General features: G+C 35.2%; 1 protein-coding gene across 1 annotated transcript in view; it reads left to right on the top strand.

Moving 5' to 3' along the window:
* The window catches only part of CDH19 (cadherin 19), a gene marked incomplete at its 3' end in the record, with an annotated part of 93,706 nt that extends 75,480 nt beyond the window's left edge, over window positions 1-18,226 (top strand). Inside the window, exons 10-12 of the mRNA XM_080821973.1 lie at window positions 12,673-12,790; window positions 14,753-15,004; window positions 17,739-18,226. Of these exons, the coding sequence (XP_080678099.1) occupies window positions 12,673-12,790; window positions 14,753-15,004; window positions 17,739-18,226 (858 nt within the window). The remainder of the gene's footprint in view (window positions 1-12,672; window positions 12,791-14,752; window positions 15,005-17,738) is intronic.
* Window positions 18,227-18,439: the final 213 nt, after the last annotated feature.

Consider the following 18,439-nt stretch of genomic DNA (forward strand, 5'->3'; position numbering starts at 1 on the left):
GAATTTAAGAAGTAAACAGATGAACATAGGGGAAGGGGGAAAAAGAGAGGGAGGGAAACCATAAGACTCTAAAGTAAGAGAACAAACTGAAGGTAGAAGGAGGGAGGTGAGCAGAGGATGAGCTAAAAGAGTGATAGCTAGTAAGGAGGGCGCTTGTTGGGTTGAGCACTGGGTGTTAAATGTAAGCCATGAATCAATCACCAAATTCTACTCCTGAAACCAATATTACACTATATGTTAACTGACTAGAATTTAAATAAAAACTTGAAACAAACAAACAAAAAAAACCTTTTCAGTTACAAATAGCTATATTCATATACTCTATACCTTTTTGCCTTTATCAGTAAATGTTAGTTAAAAATAAAGACAAAAGACAAATGGGGAAATATCTACTGCAAAAACCTGAAAAAGTCATTCTGATATTAACATACAGTAGTAGTTGCTGTTTGATGAGAAATCATCTTGTTTAACAGCGGGTTCTTGGTATTTATGTAGTAAGTGATCTTTCAGAAATAGCATGAGAGAGCTTGTCAATGAAGAAGTATTCAAGCGCTCTGAATCCATTACAGATGACATCTTAATTATTTCTTAATGTGAATGTTTTCTGTAGTATATGTTGATCCTATTGAATTTACCCAAATCATTTTCTATAATATGCTTTTGTAAAAATCAGCATAATTTTTATATTTTATCAAGAAACCACATTCTATTACATAGTCTTTTAAAATAGAATATTTACTGCTAATAGTCTTATGGAGTAAGCATTTATAATAACTTGATTTATAGAAAACATCTTTAATAAGTTACTTATGGGTATAGAAATACTAGCAAAGTAAGCTTGTCAAAATGAGTATAAGTAAAATGTGAGCATGTAGAGATCTTAATTTAAGAATAACAACCAAAGTGAAAGTTGTTTGGGGATGCCAATTACCTAAGAAAGCACCCTAAACCCAATAAAAAGGAAAGCAGTCTTTGAAATTGGCTCCTAGATTATTAGAACAACCAAATTAATGAGTCTTGAAGTCACACAATTTGACGCAATTAGATTCAGAACAACCGATGTTATTCTCTAAAAGCAGCATTCTCCCTCATTACCTTAATTTTGGCATCAAGATTATCAGATTTTTAAAATTTGTATTTGCAAATAATTAGGGCAAGACACTTTGAATTATGAAACTCATTTTTTAAATCTCGTGATGTGACTGTGTGTGTGAGATTTTATAAGATTGTCCATGAGCTATGCTGGTTCATTTTTTTTATAATATAAATCTATGAATAAATGGAGAGTCCAAAAGTGTAGCATTTTAAAACAATTTAAAATTTTCCAAATGCATTTAAAGATCTATATGTCTTAAAACAATGTCTTATTATATACAGTATTTTTTATTATTTTAGATAGAATTTTGCTTGTTTCTTCCCAAAAGGATAATTTCTTTCCTTTTCTTTCTTTCTTTCTTTTTTTTTTTTTTTTTTTCCAAAATGGTGATTTCTTAATGACAACTTTATTGGGGATATTGGACACTGCTTGAATGCATTACGATGTTAGAAATCTGTGGGGTGCCAGGGTGGCTCGGTTAGTTAATTAAGTGTCTGCCTTTGGCTTAGGTCATGATCTGTGGCTCTCTGCTCAGTGGGAAGCCTGCTTCTCCCTCTCTCTCTGCCTGCCTCTATGCCTGGTTGTACTTGCTCTCACTCTCTCTCTGTCAAATAAATAAATAAAATCTAAAAAAAAAAAAAAAGCCCTCCCAGTAGTTTCCTGCTGGGACACCTGGCTGTCTCAGGTCATTATCCTAGGGTCATGGGATTGAGTCCCACATCGGGCTCCTCCCCCTGGAGGGAACGTCCTTCTCCCTCTGCTTGTGCTCCCTCTCTCTCTCTGACAAATTAAAAAAACCTTAAAAAAATAGAATATTAGGAAGCTAAACAATAAGTCATTATTTTCCAGCTAATTATCATTCTTGGCCCCAAAGTGACCAGAGTCAAGGACAAGATAGGTATTTATTAACTCAGTATACTCTCTCTCTCTCTCTCTTTTTGAGTAGTATTATCTACTAAACTTCTAATTTAGTCTTAAACAATACAAGCTTAAGTTTTCCAATGACAACTGAATGTATTTGTGTGAATGTGATGAGTTTACCTCTTTACCATTTGAGAAAAGTTGACAGAATAGGAAAGTAATTTTTGTTTCCTTTATAATTCTTTAAATGTTCTCCTTGTTTTTTATGTGTTTATTTTGTCCCAGTTTTTATAGACACAAAGAGTCCTTTAGAGAGGACTGCAACAAACATTTGTTTTCTACTATTAATTTGGGGGCATTGTATGGGCTAATTGGTATTCTTCATTATTATCTAAAAATTACATATGTAGAAAACCATGGGTTTTAATTCAAATACGTTTCCCCTTGTTTAGGAATGAAACATCAAAAACAACAGTAAACAGCAGTAACAGAAAAATTGACTGGTATAGTTACAAGAGGATTTTACTATCACCCATACTTCCCAAATAAGATGATGATCTAACCACGCTGAATACCAGTCTCCTCATTTGAAAAAGAAAGACACTTTTGCCCTATCTTATAAGGATTTAGTAAAGATAACATTCTACTAAGTAAGACAACGGATAGAATTGGGCTTTGTTAAAAGTTAATTTTGTTACTGTTAAAATAAACAGTTAAGAGTAGTCTTACAAGTTCTTGACACAGGGCTCATTCCCTTGTAAAGGAATTCTAAATGAACTAAAAAGGTGTGTATGTGCACCTGACATTGCACAGAAACAAAACTCTCAATGCAGATAAGGGTGGGAACAGATTAATATTTTTTATCCTGTGCTTAAAGGAATCCATTGATTATAAAATAAAAATTAAAAGTTACAAACTTCAATATAAACATTAATTGAGGTTGGGTTTGTTTTCTTATTGGAAGTTTTGATTTTGTCAGATTATTGATTTTTGATTGGTTTGAAAGAGATTAAAGTTGTTGCTTGTTAAATTTCTGGAGCAATAACAATGAATTGCATTTGCCACTTTTTTTTCTTAAAGTAATTAAATACTGCTTTCTTTGTTGACCAGATTATTTAATTTCAAAACTGGTATTTGTAATACAAGAAAAATTATATATTTGAGTATGCAAATTAAAACAAAGGAAATAACAATTAGATCAATATATGTAAAAAAACCCATATTTTATAATAAAATATTTGCATGTCCTAATAAATTTGAAAATCTGGATGACATGAAAAGTACTGCAGAACAAATACAAAGATACATATAAATTCTCTAGTCTTTTCAGCAAATTTTGCTGGAGCAATTGGATATACATAAGGAAGAAATAGGAAACTCCATCTAAACCTCGTACCTTATACAAAAGTTATTTCAAAATGTATCATAGATTTATACATACACTTAAAACTGTAAAACTTTTAGAAGTAAATGCAGGAGAAAAACCTATTCTCTGTGACTAAACAGAGTTCTTAGATATATCACGAAAGGCCCAATTCATAACAAAAAGAAAGTATTAATTTGACTTTATAAAAACTTAAAAATGTGTAAATCCCTGTTAAAAGGATTAAAGAAACAACCTACAGGTTGGAAGAAAATATTTGAAAACCAGGATTTGCACCTGGAATATACAAGGAACTCTTAAAACTCAGCAGTAAAAATAATAAATAATCCAATTATAAAGTGGACAAAAGACATGACAGGACATTTCACTGAGAGGTTATACAGAAAGCAAGAAAGCACGCAAAAAGATGTTGCACATCATTAGGTATTTGGACAATGCAGTTTAAAATTACAATGAGCTATAACTACACACCTACCAGAATGGTTAGAATAACGCCACCCATAGACATCATCAAATGCTGGGAGGAGAGGAAGTGGAAATAAAAAATGGATCATAATTTGACAGGTTATTATAAAACTAAGTATATACTTACTGTACAATCTAATAAGCATCACTGGGCAGAGTGCCGCACACATGTCAGAGAAATACTTATGTTCACATAAAAATATTCATAGCAGCTTTATTCATAATAGCCAAAACCAAAATAATCCACATGTCAGTCACCAGAGGAATGATTAAACAAAGTGTGATATATCCATAAAAGGGAATACCACCTGGCCATAAAAGGAACAGATTATTTATACACGCATAGCACAATGAATCTCAAAGGCATTACGTTTCGTGAAAACAGCAACATCCTAAAGCTTACATGCTCTATGATTCCATTTATAGTACATCCTCCAAAAGTCAAAACCGTAAGAGACAGAGAAGGAATTAGTCGTTGCCAAGGAACAAGGGAAGGAGTGGGGATGTAAGTGTGACAAAAAAAGAGTAGTATGAAGGAGTTCACACATGGGGCGATAAAAGTCTTCTGAATCCTGATTGGGTGTGGTGACACCGGTCATGACATGAGATCAAACTTTTGACTTATACACGCACATGCCAACACACACACATACACACATACGTGGAAGTAAAAGCCAATGAAAACTGAATGTATTATCCATTTAATAATATTCTACCCATTTTGATTTCTACAATTATGTAAGATGTGACCATTGGGTTAGCTGAAAGAAGTATTTAAAATGTGTTTTGCACTGCTTTTGAGATTTTTTGAGAAGCTACAATTATTTCAAAATGAAAGTTCAAAATCATTTGCTGGAATAAAAGGTGATAAAATGCAAAAGTAATGGTGTAAGAAAAATAAGAATAGAGATTCAAAGAAAAATCATTAACATTATTAAGAATATTTTAGGCCAAGAAATCAAAATTATTAGTGATTACTAATCCCCATGCTATATAAACTTTCCCAAAACATTCAAAACAAAGGGGGAGGAAGGCACTCCTCAAATTACTCTGAGTAGCTTTACTAAAAGAAAAGTGACAAAATTAAACATCTGCAAACATAAACACAAAATGGTGGTTAAGAATATGGCTGTAACCATTATATGTAAATTATAATTAAAAACAATCTATGAAGGTACTAAATGGTGATACGGAGAATAGAAAAGTGTCTTTAAGGAGCAAAACAAGCAGTATTTTAAAATCTATTAATATTTTCTGTTATATCAATATCTCAAAGGAACAAAAAAATGCACATAAACTTCATTTGATGATGATAAGAAGCCCTTTCACAAAATTAAAACTTAAATTCAGGGTAACAAATAAACCAAGACAAAATGCAGCCATAATAAATAGAGTAAGAATAAAATGATGATACTTGTACTCAAATCAACAGTTACAATCTCACTTAATACCGAAATATGGGTGGTAGCGGACTTTAAAACAATGACGAGGAGGCAATCTCTGCTTTCACACTACCATTTCATGGTCTTCTGAAGCTCAGGTTCATAAAATGATATGTAAAATACATACAAAAAAGTTACTAAAAAGAAGGACATTTAGTCGGGAAAATGAGATCTAGTGCTGTACTGCCAAATAAATATGATGAAATTTTAAATTTTCTTGAAGTCACATTTAAAAATATCAAAAATGGAGAGTTGGGGTTCATCAGGTACAAAGTTCCAGTTATACCATGTGACTGAGTTCTAGGGATCTGCTTCTCCACACCGTGCCGAGAACTAACAGCGCAGTGTGTGCATTTAAAAACTTAAGAGGGCAGATCTCATGTTAAATGTTCTTACCAGATTAAAGTTTTGTAATTTTTAAAAAGAAATAGAATCAATTTAATGTATATCTACACAATATATACAAAATGCTATCATTTTCACATGTAATAAATTAAAAATCAGTAAGTATTTTATGTCTTCTCATACTGTGAAGATCATTATTTTTTGAAAAACAGATGTATTTGTCTATCTATTTATTTATTTATTTAAGAGATAGTACACACAAGTGGGGGAGGAACAGAGAGGGAGAATCTTCAAGCCGACCTCCTGCTGAGTTTGGAGCCCTGCCTGCAGGGGCTCTAATCCTCTACAGGGGGATTAGTCTCTTGACCTTGAGATCATGACCTCAGCTGAAACCAGGAGTCAGAGACTTAACCAAATAAGTCACCTAGACACCCCACTGTGAAAATCATTCTTGATCTTACTTCCACAGGCTTAATTGCTGGACAGGATGACAAATTAAAAGGTGTCTATCTGCTTTGGATAGATAATATCTTCATCGTAGAAAATCAAAATGCAAGAATAGTTCCTCTCCATTCTAGAGAAAATCAGGCACTCTCCTTAATGATCTACATGGATAAACGGAATTTTTGTTTTTGTTCTTAGTGTGTAAGTGCCCAGGGTGGGGAGGAGAAGAGAGAAAGAGGGCTCAGTGGTTTGCAGAATGAATGTAATAAATGAGCTGACACTAGGGCAATTTGCCTTTCCTGTTTGGGGGAAATAGTTCTAATTTTTCAAATTAATGATTCCCATTATCTTGACTGATACCAAATATCTTTTCCAGAAATAAAGTATAATATCAGCGATTTTTAGATTCTTTCATAACAATATTCTGATGTAAAGACATTTACATTGTCTCTATGTAAAAATTTTCTATTGCCTAAATTTCCATGATCCTGCATTATAGTCTGGTTTTCTTCTCACCTCTTTTCTCTCTTGTGTCCTGTTCTTTTATTTATTTATTTATTTTTTCAAAATCACTCTCTTTGCTTTCAGTCATACCTATTTCTTAATTAAAGTTCATACACAAATGACTTCTAGATCTTCATGCCAGCTTTTTCTCCTATATTTCAAGCTGTATGCCCAGTTAACTAGAGATTTCTACGAAGATGCCCTAAGGTTACGCCAAATTGTCTTCCAAGCCTGCTGTGTTTGTTTGTTGTTGTTTTAACATCTCTTGCACAATTACCATAACTCACCAAGTTGTGCAGGAAGGATGTGTGGACATCATCTTTGATTCATTCTACTCTTGCATTCTTCATATCCAGTCAATCACTGATTCTCTGGGTTCCATCCTCTAAATACCCCTGTAATCTGTCAAGTTTACTCTATCCTCACTCTGGAGACCCTACCAGGGGCCCAAGACATATTCTGGAGTGAACCATGAACAGTTTTGCTGAAGGACGCTCCTGTAAAATCAAACTTCTCATCCCGTTTCACGGCTCCTGTGCACGGATACACCCAGAGTTGTTGCTCATTAGTTGTCTTTATTAGTGAAGCCTTACGGCATGTAGAAAATTTCCAAGGCAGTCAGTTCTTAGTTGGGGGGCAGTAGTCGGAAGAATATATTGTGTGTCCTCTTTGAAATGGTGAAGTGTTACTTTGACAATAACAACTTTCCCTGTGGGAAATCTGGAGCCTGGGAAACCATATCGTCACCTGAGAGCATGTTGTTACCAGTTTCAGTTTATATAAACACTTCAGCAATTTCCGTATGATTTTTCATTAAAAAGAGCTCACGTTCTGTAACTGTGATTGTTGTTGTCTTTATAGATCACATCAGGAGGTCTTGAGTACAAACTAGTTGCTCCCCTGGATCGAGGCAATAGCTTGTCACTGGGTTCCCTATTTCCAGATTCACAATAAGGATGTCTTCGGAACGAACATTCTAAAATGCAGATTTTTTCCCAGTCATTTGGATCATGGCATCCTAAATAAAAATAAAATCACGTTTTTTTCCAATTTAGAACTTGGGAGGGGACCTCAAAATGAAGTACAAGCCCTTTTAGAATACTCATGATGTCACCACCACTCACTTCTGAAGTTTAACCTAATTTTTGTTTAGATGCCAGATCCTCTGACCCCGAAATAGTGGGTGTTTTAGCCTGCACTTTTCTTTTTTGCTTTAGGTATTATGTCTGTCTACTCCATTAGAATGTAAGCAGTGGTGACAAACACTTGGTGCTGGCCACTGTTTCACCCCCAGGACCTGAGATGGCATGGGGTGCTCCAAATACCAATGAAATATTGGCCGAATGGATACCTTTGGTATATTGTCAGATAATTCCATATTTAATTTAATCTTTAATTTAAATTTGGGCCAGCTTACTAAAATTTAATTTAATTTAATCTTTTTTATTTATATATGATGATTTTATATTAACTTTATAAGGTTTATTTTAAAAATTAACAAAAGAAATGAAATATATACTGAAATAAAAATTTAAGAAAGTAAAATTTTTAACTGAGTATAAGTAGAAATCTGCAAAACGTTACATATCTGTGACACTTAAGTACCTATAATTTGGTAAAAAAGTCCTTTTTAGAAACAGAGTATCTCTGCTTCTGTCCAGACGATAATATTAAAATACCATGAGTTTCTCAACATTTTTTTCTCCTAATAACATGCTAAACAAAGAGAGAAAACAGAGACTATAGACTAAATTTTCTTGTTAGCTCTAATTCTATTATTGTGTTAATTAATACTTTGACCTTTTGAGTGGATATTCAACAGCCTTTTTGAATCCTTTATTTTATCTAAACAAGTCACATTTTGTATCATTTCCTCAGTGGAGTGGTACAGAAAGTGACAGTCTTCTTCAAATTTGTTGACAATATTTCTTGACGATGGGAAGAATAATTCACATCTGTAGCTTGATGCAAGGTACAAATACCTAGAATAATTACGTAAATAAGCAATTGAGATGAAATTTTTAAAATCCTCCCATGTATTCATTTATTGCAATTGTCACTTTTTGTTTAACATGTTTCTATTGAAAGAAATTGTTTATTAAACACATTCTGAGAAATTGATAACATATTAATACTCAATACCTATATATTGATTTATAGCTCATTTTTCAATTTATAGTTTGTAATCTTATTCAAAAATTTATTCCTCGACTAATACCGGAGGTAGATTTCATTGATATCTGCTGTTCGGGTAAAGAAACAGACTCAAATGTATTACCTGTTTGCTCCAAATCCAGGTAGGATACTTGCTTCTTTGCCTAGCTATCAGAAGAGTTGCATGTTTAATAAAGGTCATACTTATAGTTTGTGGAAAATGAATGTTGTAGTGATTTTTTAATCAACATAATAGTGATCTAAGAATGACGTTTTAGTAAGCTGGCCCAAGTGTGCCTCTTTTTTTAGGAAAAGAAGTCATAGTGTGAAGTAATTGATAGACACGAATAATTGTCTTTTTTCCCATGATTATCTTTAAATTCAAATACTGTTTGTAGTTCCATAAAATGATTAAGTTGAAACTTAGAAAATTGCCAGTGTTTATTTCACTTTGACCTAAAAAATGCAAATTTCATGTAATCCTAGATAATAATATATGCTCTCTGGATTCCTGGTTTTTGTATGGTGTCCTTTTATCTGGATCACACTTTCCCCATTAATTCATATATATATTTTTTTTTACTCAAGTATTAGCTCATTTGCTCAATTCCACTTGGAAAATCATTTCTTTTTCCTAAATTAATACTCAGATTATTTTTTTCTTTTTTTTCCCAATCATTTTGGTCTATATCTCTTCTACAGCAATTATATTACCTATTTCTCTGTATGTCTCTGTCTTTTATGAGACTTGGTTTTGTTTGCTTCTTGCACACCACACGCATCGCAGTATTTTTTTGTATGCCAACTTCACGAACAAGAACAGGTCTAGAGTTTGAACAATGGGCCTGGGGGGGAATAGAAAGTGGTTGCCAAGAGCTTGAGGGTGGGGTAAATGGGGAAAGGTTGGTCAAAGAGTATAACTTTCAGTTATAAGATGAATAAAGTCTAGGAATCTAATGTACAACATGATGACTATAGCTGTTAAAATTCTTTGTATAAATTTGCTAAGTAGAACTTTAAAAATGATAAATATGTAAGGTGATGATATGGTAATTAATTACATGGAGAGAATCTTTTCACAGTGGATATGTATTTCAAAACATTATGATGTACATTTTAGACATTTACCAATTTTGTTTTTCTCAATAAATCTGAAGAAAATGTGCTCTGGGGGCCACACATGCTACTCATTTCACACTCGCAGTGACATCAGCTTGCATTCAAATTCTGACCCAGCCATTTTACTCACCTAAGATACTTAGGTGACTTGAAGCTTAATCTAAGGAAATACAAAATGGGGACTCTTTTTAGACTTCTAGACTATCACAATGTATTTCCATTATAGATTTAAAGTGTTATAAATGGAAAATCACATGTATTGGTTCAGAAAAAAATTGGACAAAACTCTACCCAGGACAAAGGGGAATAAAAATTTGAGCTCCCAGAATTTGTCATAATATAGCCATCCATGTTTGTCTACTTTGTCTACTCTTTGCTTTTGATTTGTCTTTGCTCCTCTCATCAGTGTGTACAACAGTGATAAGCCCCAAGCAAGTAGATGTAGGAAATAGTTTAGAAATCTAATCAATGCAACAAGATTTTTTTCTTAGAATTTTATTTGAAAATTAAAACAAAAACCTTCCATTGTCATATGAAAGGGAAAAAATGAGCATTCCTAGTCAAGACTCTTGTGCTCATTAATGTCGGCTCTTTTCTAGAAATCTGTGTTCTGAAGAGTAGTGTACACATTCAGGGTTAGTTCAAAAGAATTAATGGTATCTGCTGATGGTAACTGATTCTATTATATCAGTGACTTCCTATTTTGTAAAGTGATACAACCCCTAAAGCATGTGGAAGTTTAGTTTATAAAGCAAGTGCAAATTGAGGGGTGTACATTAAAGAGGGACCAGGATATTGAAACCTATGCATATTCAGTTTACCTGTACATATGTAGAGAGTAATTTAATTAATTAAAATCATTTAAAAATATATACAAAGTCATAATTTCACCAGTGTTCTTAAACCTACATACCCAAAAGGGAAACATTTTCAGTGTTTGGTCAGATTTGTGCATTTATTTATTTATTTATTTATTTATTTTTATTTTTTAAAGATTTTATTTATTTATTTGACAGAGAGAGACACAGCAAGGGAGGGAACACAGGTAGGGGGAGTAGAAGAGGGAGAAGCAGGCTCCCACTGAGCAGGGAGCCCGATGCAGGGATCCATCCCAAGACCCCAGGATCATGACCTGAGCCGAAGACAGACACTTCACCACCCAGGCATCCCAGATGCATGTATTTAATACAGAAAGGCGGGTAGTGAGATAAATTATTCCTTGTCTGAAAATCAAGACTGCATGTGTCAACAAGGTAAACATGAGTTTTTACAATTTGCTGTCAATCTTAGTTAAGCAAATACACATATGATGAGATTACACACAGTATTCAGGATACCATTCTGTCTATGCGAATCCCAACACTAACATGTTTTCATGAAGAAAACACCTTATAAACATGTACGGACAGTATGACAAGCACTTTGACAAGCCATGACATAAAATTCTAAAAATCATTCCTAAAACTTAAGTATTAGTATCTCAATTTTTTTAAGAATAAAAAAACTACTGGGATGTCTGGGTGGCTCAGTGGGCTAAATGTCTGCCTTCAGCTCAGTCATGATCCCAGGGTCCTGGGATCGAGTCTCACATTGGGCTCTCTGCTCAGCGGGGAGCCTGCTTCTCCCTCTATACTCCCCCTGCTTGTGCCTCGCACTCTTTAGCTCTGTCAAATAAATAAATAAAATGTATATTAAAAAAAAAAACCTACTAAGTGGCAACGCCAGGACTCAAAATATGCCTCTACCCTTCACCCCGGCTATTATGGTAATCCAAAATAAGACCATTACCCTATTACAATGCAAATTTATTATTTTTGGCATGGGTTGAATGAAATGTTTTATTAGATTATTCAATTAACACCATATGAATATGATTTAACTAGGAATGTGTTATTAGGAAAAAGATAAATCGATGTAGAGCAATAACGTACAAATTACATTGGTTTTATAAGACTGCATGTGGAGAGAGTCTATTCTTTGAAGTATAACATTATAAAATTTGGGTCTGTCATCTTGCAACTAAAGATATTTTTGTTTGACACATTGTTAAAAGCACTTTAATTCTAGAAAATTCAAAACAATAACTTCTATAATCAATTTACTTTAATTTCCAGAATTAATCACAATCTCACTATGTGATCTTGACAGCGTATCTCTTTCTTGACAATAACGAACCACTTGACTGACACATTCATGTCTTGAAAGAAAAGAATTAAATGTGATCTGATGTGTTCATAACTGCGTTACTTCACTTTTTTATGTTCTGAAATAGGAATTTATTTGACGTGGAACACTTTTGCTACAGTCTTTATGGGTCAAAGGAAATCATATACATTGCCCCTAAGCTCTAAATGTATTATTTGCTCAAATCAATTTGAAAACTCATTAGTTTAGCTAATACTTTAGTAAGACAATAAGTTTACCACAGCTATGCTCTCAAATGAGCAGGGAATATATAATTTCAGCAAATCATAATGGCTGCTATTCAGATAAGGAAGGAAGAAGGAAAAAGAGAAGAAAAGAGGAAATCGGGCCTGGAGGATGGGAGGAAATCTTGATTTATAGCAGCAGTATTTTCAGGATTTCTAACAAACTTAACTGCTAGAAATCATTTCAGCCCCCGACAAGAATTCATTATGTATTATCAAAGCACTCTTCTGAAAGGGGCAAGTAAACTTATTTTTAGCCCGACAAAATATTTTAACATTCTCCCCAAATTAAATTGTCCTCTGCAACAGACACAAAAATTTTGATAAAGCAATTTTGATAAAAGCTAATACTAATACTGATAATAATCTCTATAATAGTAATTATATTCCTGAATCAAAGACCAAGCAACCTGTTTCTGTTTTTCCTAGGTAATTCAGACCATCAGTGCAGTGGATAGAGATGAATCCATAGAAGATCACCATTTTTACTTTAATCTCTCTGGGGAAGACACAAAGAACTCAAGTTTCATAATCATAGATAATGAAGGTAATGCCATTCACTCATAATGGCCTCTGACCCTTTCTTTGAGAAATGTGCTTGATTTTAAGGGGATTTATACTGTTGCTTTTTGTAAGGTTCTTGCAGTATGATAATGTTGAGAAGTAGAGCAGAGAGAAGCAGTGGAAACAGCAAACAAAACCTGACATCACGTTCTGAAAATACTAGCTCCATTTCTCACTGGATTTCTTTAAATTAGAAGCACTTTTTCAAGTCATCAGTGGCTATAAGACCTTGCAAAACTGAATGAACCTGCAGATATAATGGCAGTACTAACCCAGTGCTTCCTTTCGTGTCTCGTAAAATCAAACTTCAATCTATGGGGAAGAAAATGATATATACTTACAGTCATGTTAGCTTGATTGATTCACAGATATTTGGAGTCATTAATTTGAAGCTATAAATATATAAAATTGGTTTAAGATTATTCTCTTTCCTTCAAAATGAAATGGTCCTATCAATCTAAAGACACAGTGTGCCAAAGGGTTTCATGTGGAGAGACAGAGTATCTTCTCCTTGCGTGCAGCGGTGGCTTGACTTTGCATGAAGCCACTTTCCTTGTTATAATATGGGCCTACTTTAATTTTACTTTATATCTTGAAGATGAGAAACACCGTAGGATTTATTACTGAAGTATCCATAGCCAAACACCTGCCGATGTCCTTCTTTACACCTGATTCTGGGTTTCGGTCTATGGGAGATCTTTGTGGACAATAAATGCAGGCATGTTCTCTCCCTTTCCTCCTTGCCAAATTTCTCAGTGAAGGAAACTCAACTAAATTTAGGATTAAACAATGCAAATATCAATAGAAGAAATAAGTTACAACTTAGATTTATTTATATCAACATAAGTCACTGGGGCAAAATAAGTATATTAAAACAAAATAATGATTTGGGTTTAATGTTTTTGATTGAAAATAATCTGGTAAGATATGAATTGAAAAATGTAAACTCTTTTACCTTTTCTGTCTGCCTACTCAATAAAATCCCAAGTTTTATAGGTTCCAAAGCAGGATGGAGAATTCATTTTAAAAAGATGATTTGGAAAAATAAATAAAAAATAAAAATAAAAAGATGATTTGGGAAAAGTGGTTGGCAGGCACACACATTTTGAAACACTTCATTTATCTGCATCTTTACTGTTTGTGTATCCTAAGTTTTGATTACTACAGAAAATATTTTGGGGGGTGGCAATACAAAAAGGAGGGGGAAATACAGGACTCACATATAAGAAATTGCACCAAAAAAGCTTACTTAGAATATTTTGGGATTCAGGGAGAAACAACTTCAGAAGGGTCAAAGTGTGTATATTGTTCATCTTTGCTAATTTCTTAACTGTTCTGTCTAGAAGAGTGATCAGTGCTGCTGAGGCTTTACTGTTATCTGAATTTTAAATAGAAAATGGGTTAATAATGTCAAAGTAAAATGAAACATACCAATAGAATTTTCCTACCAAATAACACTAATCCTCTGTCTCATTAGTAAATACATGATTTGAGACCACTTGTGATACTGGTAGATGACTTTGAAAGTCTTTCGTATTTACAGTATTTGTGAAAAGAATGAGTTTCTATTAGACAAAGCACTGTGTAGTGAGTAAATAACCCAACTGAAACACATACTGTGATCATAAATTTAATATCAGTAACCTCTATAAAATATTGACATCTGATTAAAAAGCTGTTTTCTGTGTTCCACATTTACATATTCTGTCTTTATCAAAAACATTTTGGAACTGATTCATGTAATACATCTAAGATTGTAATTATGCTTTAGGCAATGCCAAATCAATAATGACTCCTTGAGTGGATCTTTTGACTTTTTATCAGACATTTCTTCTTTATTATTTAAACCTACTTGATATATCTATACTATTGCCTCTACTACCTATGACTGGTATGAATTTCTTCTATATTGTTGAAAAATTATGCACATGGGTTTTTGTTTTAGATAACACAGCTGTAATTTTGACTAATAGAACTGGTTTTAGCCTTCAAGAAGAACCTGTCTTCTATCTATCTGTCCTAATTGCTGACAATGGAATCCCATCACTTACAAGTACAAACACCCTTACCATACACATCTGTGACTGCGATGACCATGGCAGTGCACAGACCTGCAGGAATAAGGACCTTATGCTTGCCATGGGATTCAGAACAGAAGTCATACTTGCTATCTTGATAAGCATCATGATAATATTTGGTAAGTAGTGCTGAACTGAACCTATCTTCATTTATCAAAAATAATGTGATAAATATAAAAAGTAGTTAATTCCATCATCACAGTATGGGGGTGCGTGTGTGTGTGTGTGTGTGTGTGTGTGTGTGTGTAATTGCTCTTCTAAATATGTTGCAGTTCTTAAGCCATGGAGTAAATGAAAAATAGAGTGACCATGCATTTCAAGATGAAAATGAATGATCCCCGAATTCTGAGTATGTCAGCATGTGTGTGCACATCTGTGTAGGAATGTTTTTGACACTAAGCATTGGCAGTGGGCAGCATATACAGTTATATGACAATTAGTAACAATGATAGTGACCGTCTGTTGAGTGCTTATTATACTACAGGATACTGTCTGGAGTGTTCACATGCAGTATGTAATTTGATTGTCACAATAACCTTATGAAGTAATAACTATTAATCACCTGTGTTGTATGAATGGAGAAAGTAAAACTCAAAGTGCTAGGTACTTTACAAAGGGTCATGGAGATGTGCTAAATTTCCATAACTGTACACAGTCTATTTAACCCTGTCCTGCAACTCACTAGAGCCCGAGGACCACTATGAAAGAAAGTAAATAGGTTGGGGGAATGCAAAAGGAGGGCTTTACTTGACCGGAGCGCTAAGCACAAAAGAAATTTCAATAAAATAGCTCCTTTTCAAAATAGATTTTACCTATTTATTTGTTTATTTATTTTAGAGAGAGGGAGCTCGCAAGAAGGGCGAGAGGGAGAAAGAGAGCGTGTACTAGAGGGGCAAGGGGCAGAGGGAGAAGGAGAGAATCTCCTGCAGACTCAGGGCTGAGCGCCATGAGAGTGGCGCCAAACCTCACAACTCTGACATCATGACCTGAGCTGAACTTGAGTTGGCCGCTTAACAGACTGGGCCACCCCGGCGCCCCAAGCTCTGTTTTGTTTGTTTGTTTGTTGTTTTCAGATGTAGATGTCCTGTCCATTTTACAGATGAGGCAGATGAACCGCAAAATGTTTTATCAGGCGTCCACAGCTACAAATAATTCATTTAGCATAACCATCTCTCTTTCTTCAGCGAACCAGTCAGTATATGTAACCTAAGCCCTCTCTTACTTCCCTTATAACTCCATGTCAAGGTCAACACCACTTTACTGAGTCCTTCGAAGAGTTGTATCAGCCACTGGTTCTGTAATCCCAAACTCACTGCTCAAAATGGCACCTTGTGTTTCAGGGATTGCTTTGCCCTCACTCTGCTTATCTTTCTCAAAGCTCAAGAATCATGCATTCCTCCTTACCATCCAAATTACCATTCTTTCCTATTCAGCCTCAGTTTTTATGATAATGTTTAATGGTCTTTGATCCTAAAACTCAATATAGAGCTACATAGCTGGGAATCAGAATCAAGTGTAGTAAAAACAGTATAGGGTTTGAAGGGCGACAAGTACTGGTTTACTCATAGGGACAGACCTAACCCAAGACCAAAAACCCTATGAGTAAACCAAGGACAGCATCACAGTCAAGAGGATAAATAAGATTTAGGGGGTGGGAAGTATGGGTCAACCAACAGACAGTAGTTTTCTTTGAAAGTGTCATGAATACTCTCTCCCATTCATAGCTTGAAAAAATTATTTATTAGCTCCCTCTCTATACCAACCATATGTCTGAACCGAGTTTCACCGTATCTAGATTCAAACTCAATGGCCTTATTTCAAGAACACTATTTCAGTGTTTTAAAAGGTAAGATTTACATAAAAGTGTATATTTCTCTTTATGATAATATTAATAACATCATTTCATGTTTATTTCAGTTCCTATAGGTGAAGTTCTGAATAGTTCCAAGGCTATGAAGGGGTTCGCTAGTCTCCATACATACATACGCGTGCACACACAATTTTCTCTAAATAGAAAAAAGATGCTTTGCAATTTTTCTATTTCTACATCATGTTAAAATTATCTTAATAAATATTGATTGTGGGCATACCAGTGTTATGATAAAAAAAAATGGTAGTTTAGGCTTTCTGAAATTAATGTGATATCACTGAGCCCAGGTTCTAAACCAGCTTTTTGGTGGCATATACTTTGTAGTCAATGGGTATTAACTCAGAAAATAATTGTGCCACAGAATTTGTCTCAGTGGGGAATTTCAGACGGCTCTGTTGGGCTTAACTTCTCTTAACATGCATTATTGGTTACTAAAACTGACAAATGCATATAGATTGGAAAATGTCCCCGTATGCTCCTTTCCTGTTTCTGTTTTCAATATATAAAAAACACAGTTTTAAATTGATTATCCTCACAAAACAGTTCGCTCTTATTTTTATGATGTAAAAATAATTTGAAATATAGTTATACTGCCTTCTGTCATTCTGCATGCCCCCTGAGCCGAAGGCAGCCGCTTAACCAACTGAGCCACCCAGGCGTCCCACCTTTTGTAAATTTTCAACAGCAAATACTGTAGTTGAGTTTTGGGGAATCAAACGTTATACGGGGATATTCCACTGTGCAGGGGATGACGTCCCCAACCCCGGCATGGCTCGAGGCCCCGCGCTACGTTTTCTTTTGTCTTCTAACCCTAAAATCTAAGCCGTGTCCTGAGCTCTTAACAAAAGCAAGGATTGCAAGGTTTATTAAAAGTAACCTATGATATTGATGAAGAGGCACTTATTACATTAACATAGATTCACAAATCCCGTTGTACTTCCGACAGTCCGTGGCTTCATGTTCTCATGCGCTTTCTTGGCCAGCGTTTATTTTTTTGATCCTGGGTCTGAAACAGCGAAGAAAGCAGACTCTGCTTCCGGAGAAAGGTGAGGATTTCCGCGAGAATATATTCCGATACGACGACGAAGGGGGAGGCGAGGAAGACACGGAGGCTTTCGACGTCGCGGCGCTGAGGAGCAGCACCGTCCTGCGGGGGCGCGGGCCGCGGGGCGCGGGCGCCGAGCGCAGGAGCCTGTACCGGCGGTCTTTGCAGGTGGGCCCGGAGAGCGCCGTTTTCCGCAAATTCATTCTGGAGAAGCTCGAGGAAGCTAACACCGACCCTTGCGCCCCTCCTTTTGACTCCCTCCAGACCTACGCTTTTGAGGGAACAGGGTCGTTGGCTGGGTCCCTGAGCTCCTTAGGATCCGCAGCCTCTGATCAGGATGACAACTATGACTACCTGAGCGAGTTGGGGCCTCGCTTTCAGAGATTAGCGTGCCTGTTTGGGTCTGCTGCGCAGTCACATAACTAGGGCTTTGTCATTCTTTAAAAGTTTAAAACAGGCTAGTGTGTGGGCACACTGGCAGTCTCTTAGTAAAGAGTTGTGTACTGCAGTTTTCGGGGTGGGGAAGAAAAGTCACAGCATCTTCTGATTTCCTTGGAGTAAAGGCCCTTGGTTATTTCCAGCTACCCACGTGTTGTCCCCGAATGCAGACGTGGAGTGATGCTAGCGGTCGGCTCTCAC

This window comes from Martes martes, assembly GCF_963455335.1.
Source record: "Martes martes genome assembly, chromosome: 13".
Classification (NCBI taxonomy): Eukaryota; Metazoa; Chordata; class Mammalia; order Carnivora; family Mustelidae; genus Martes; species Martes martes.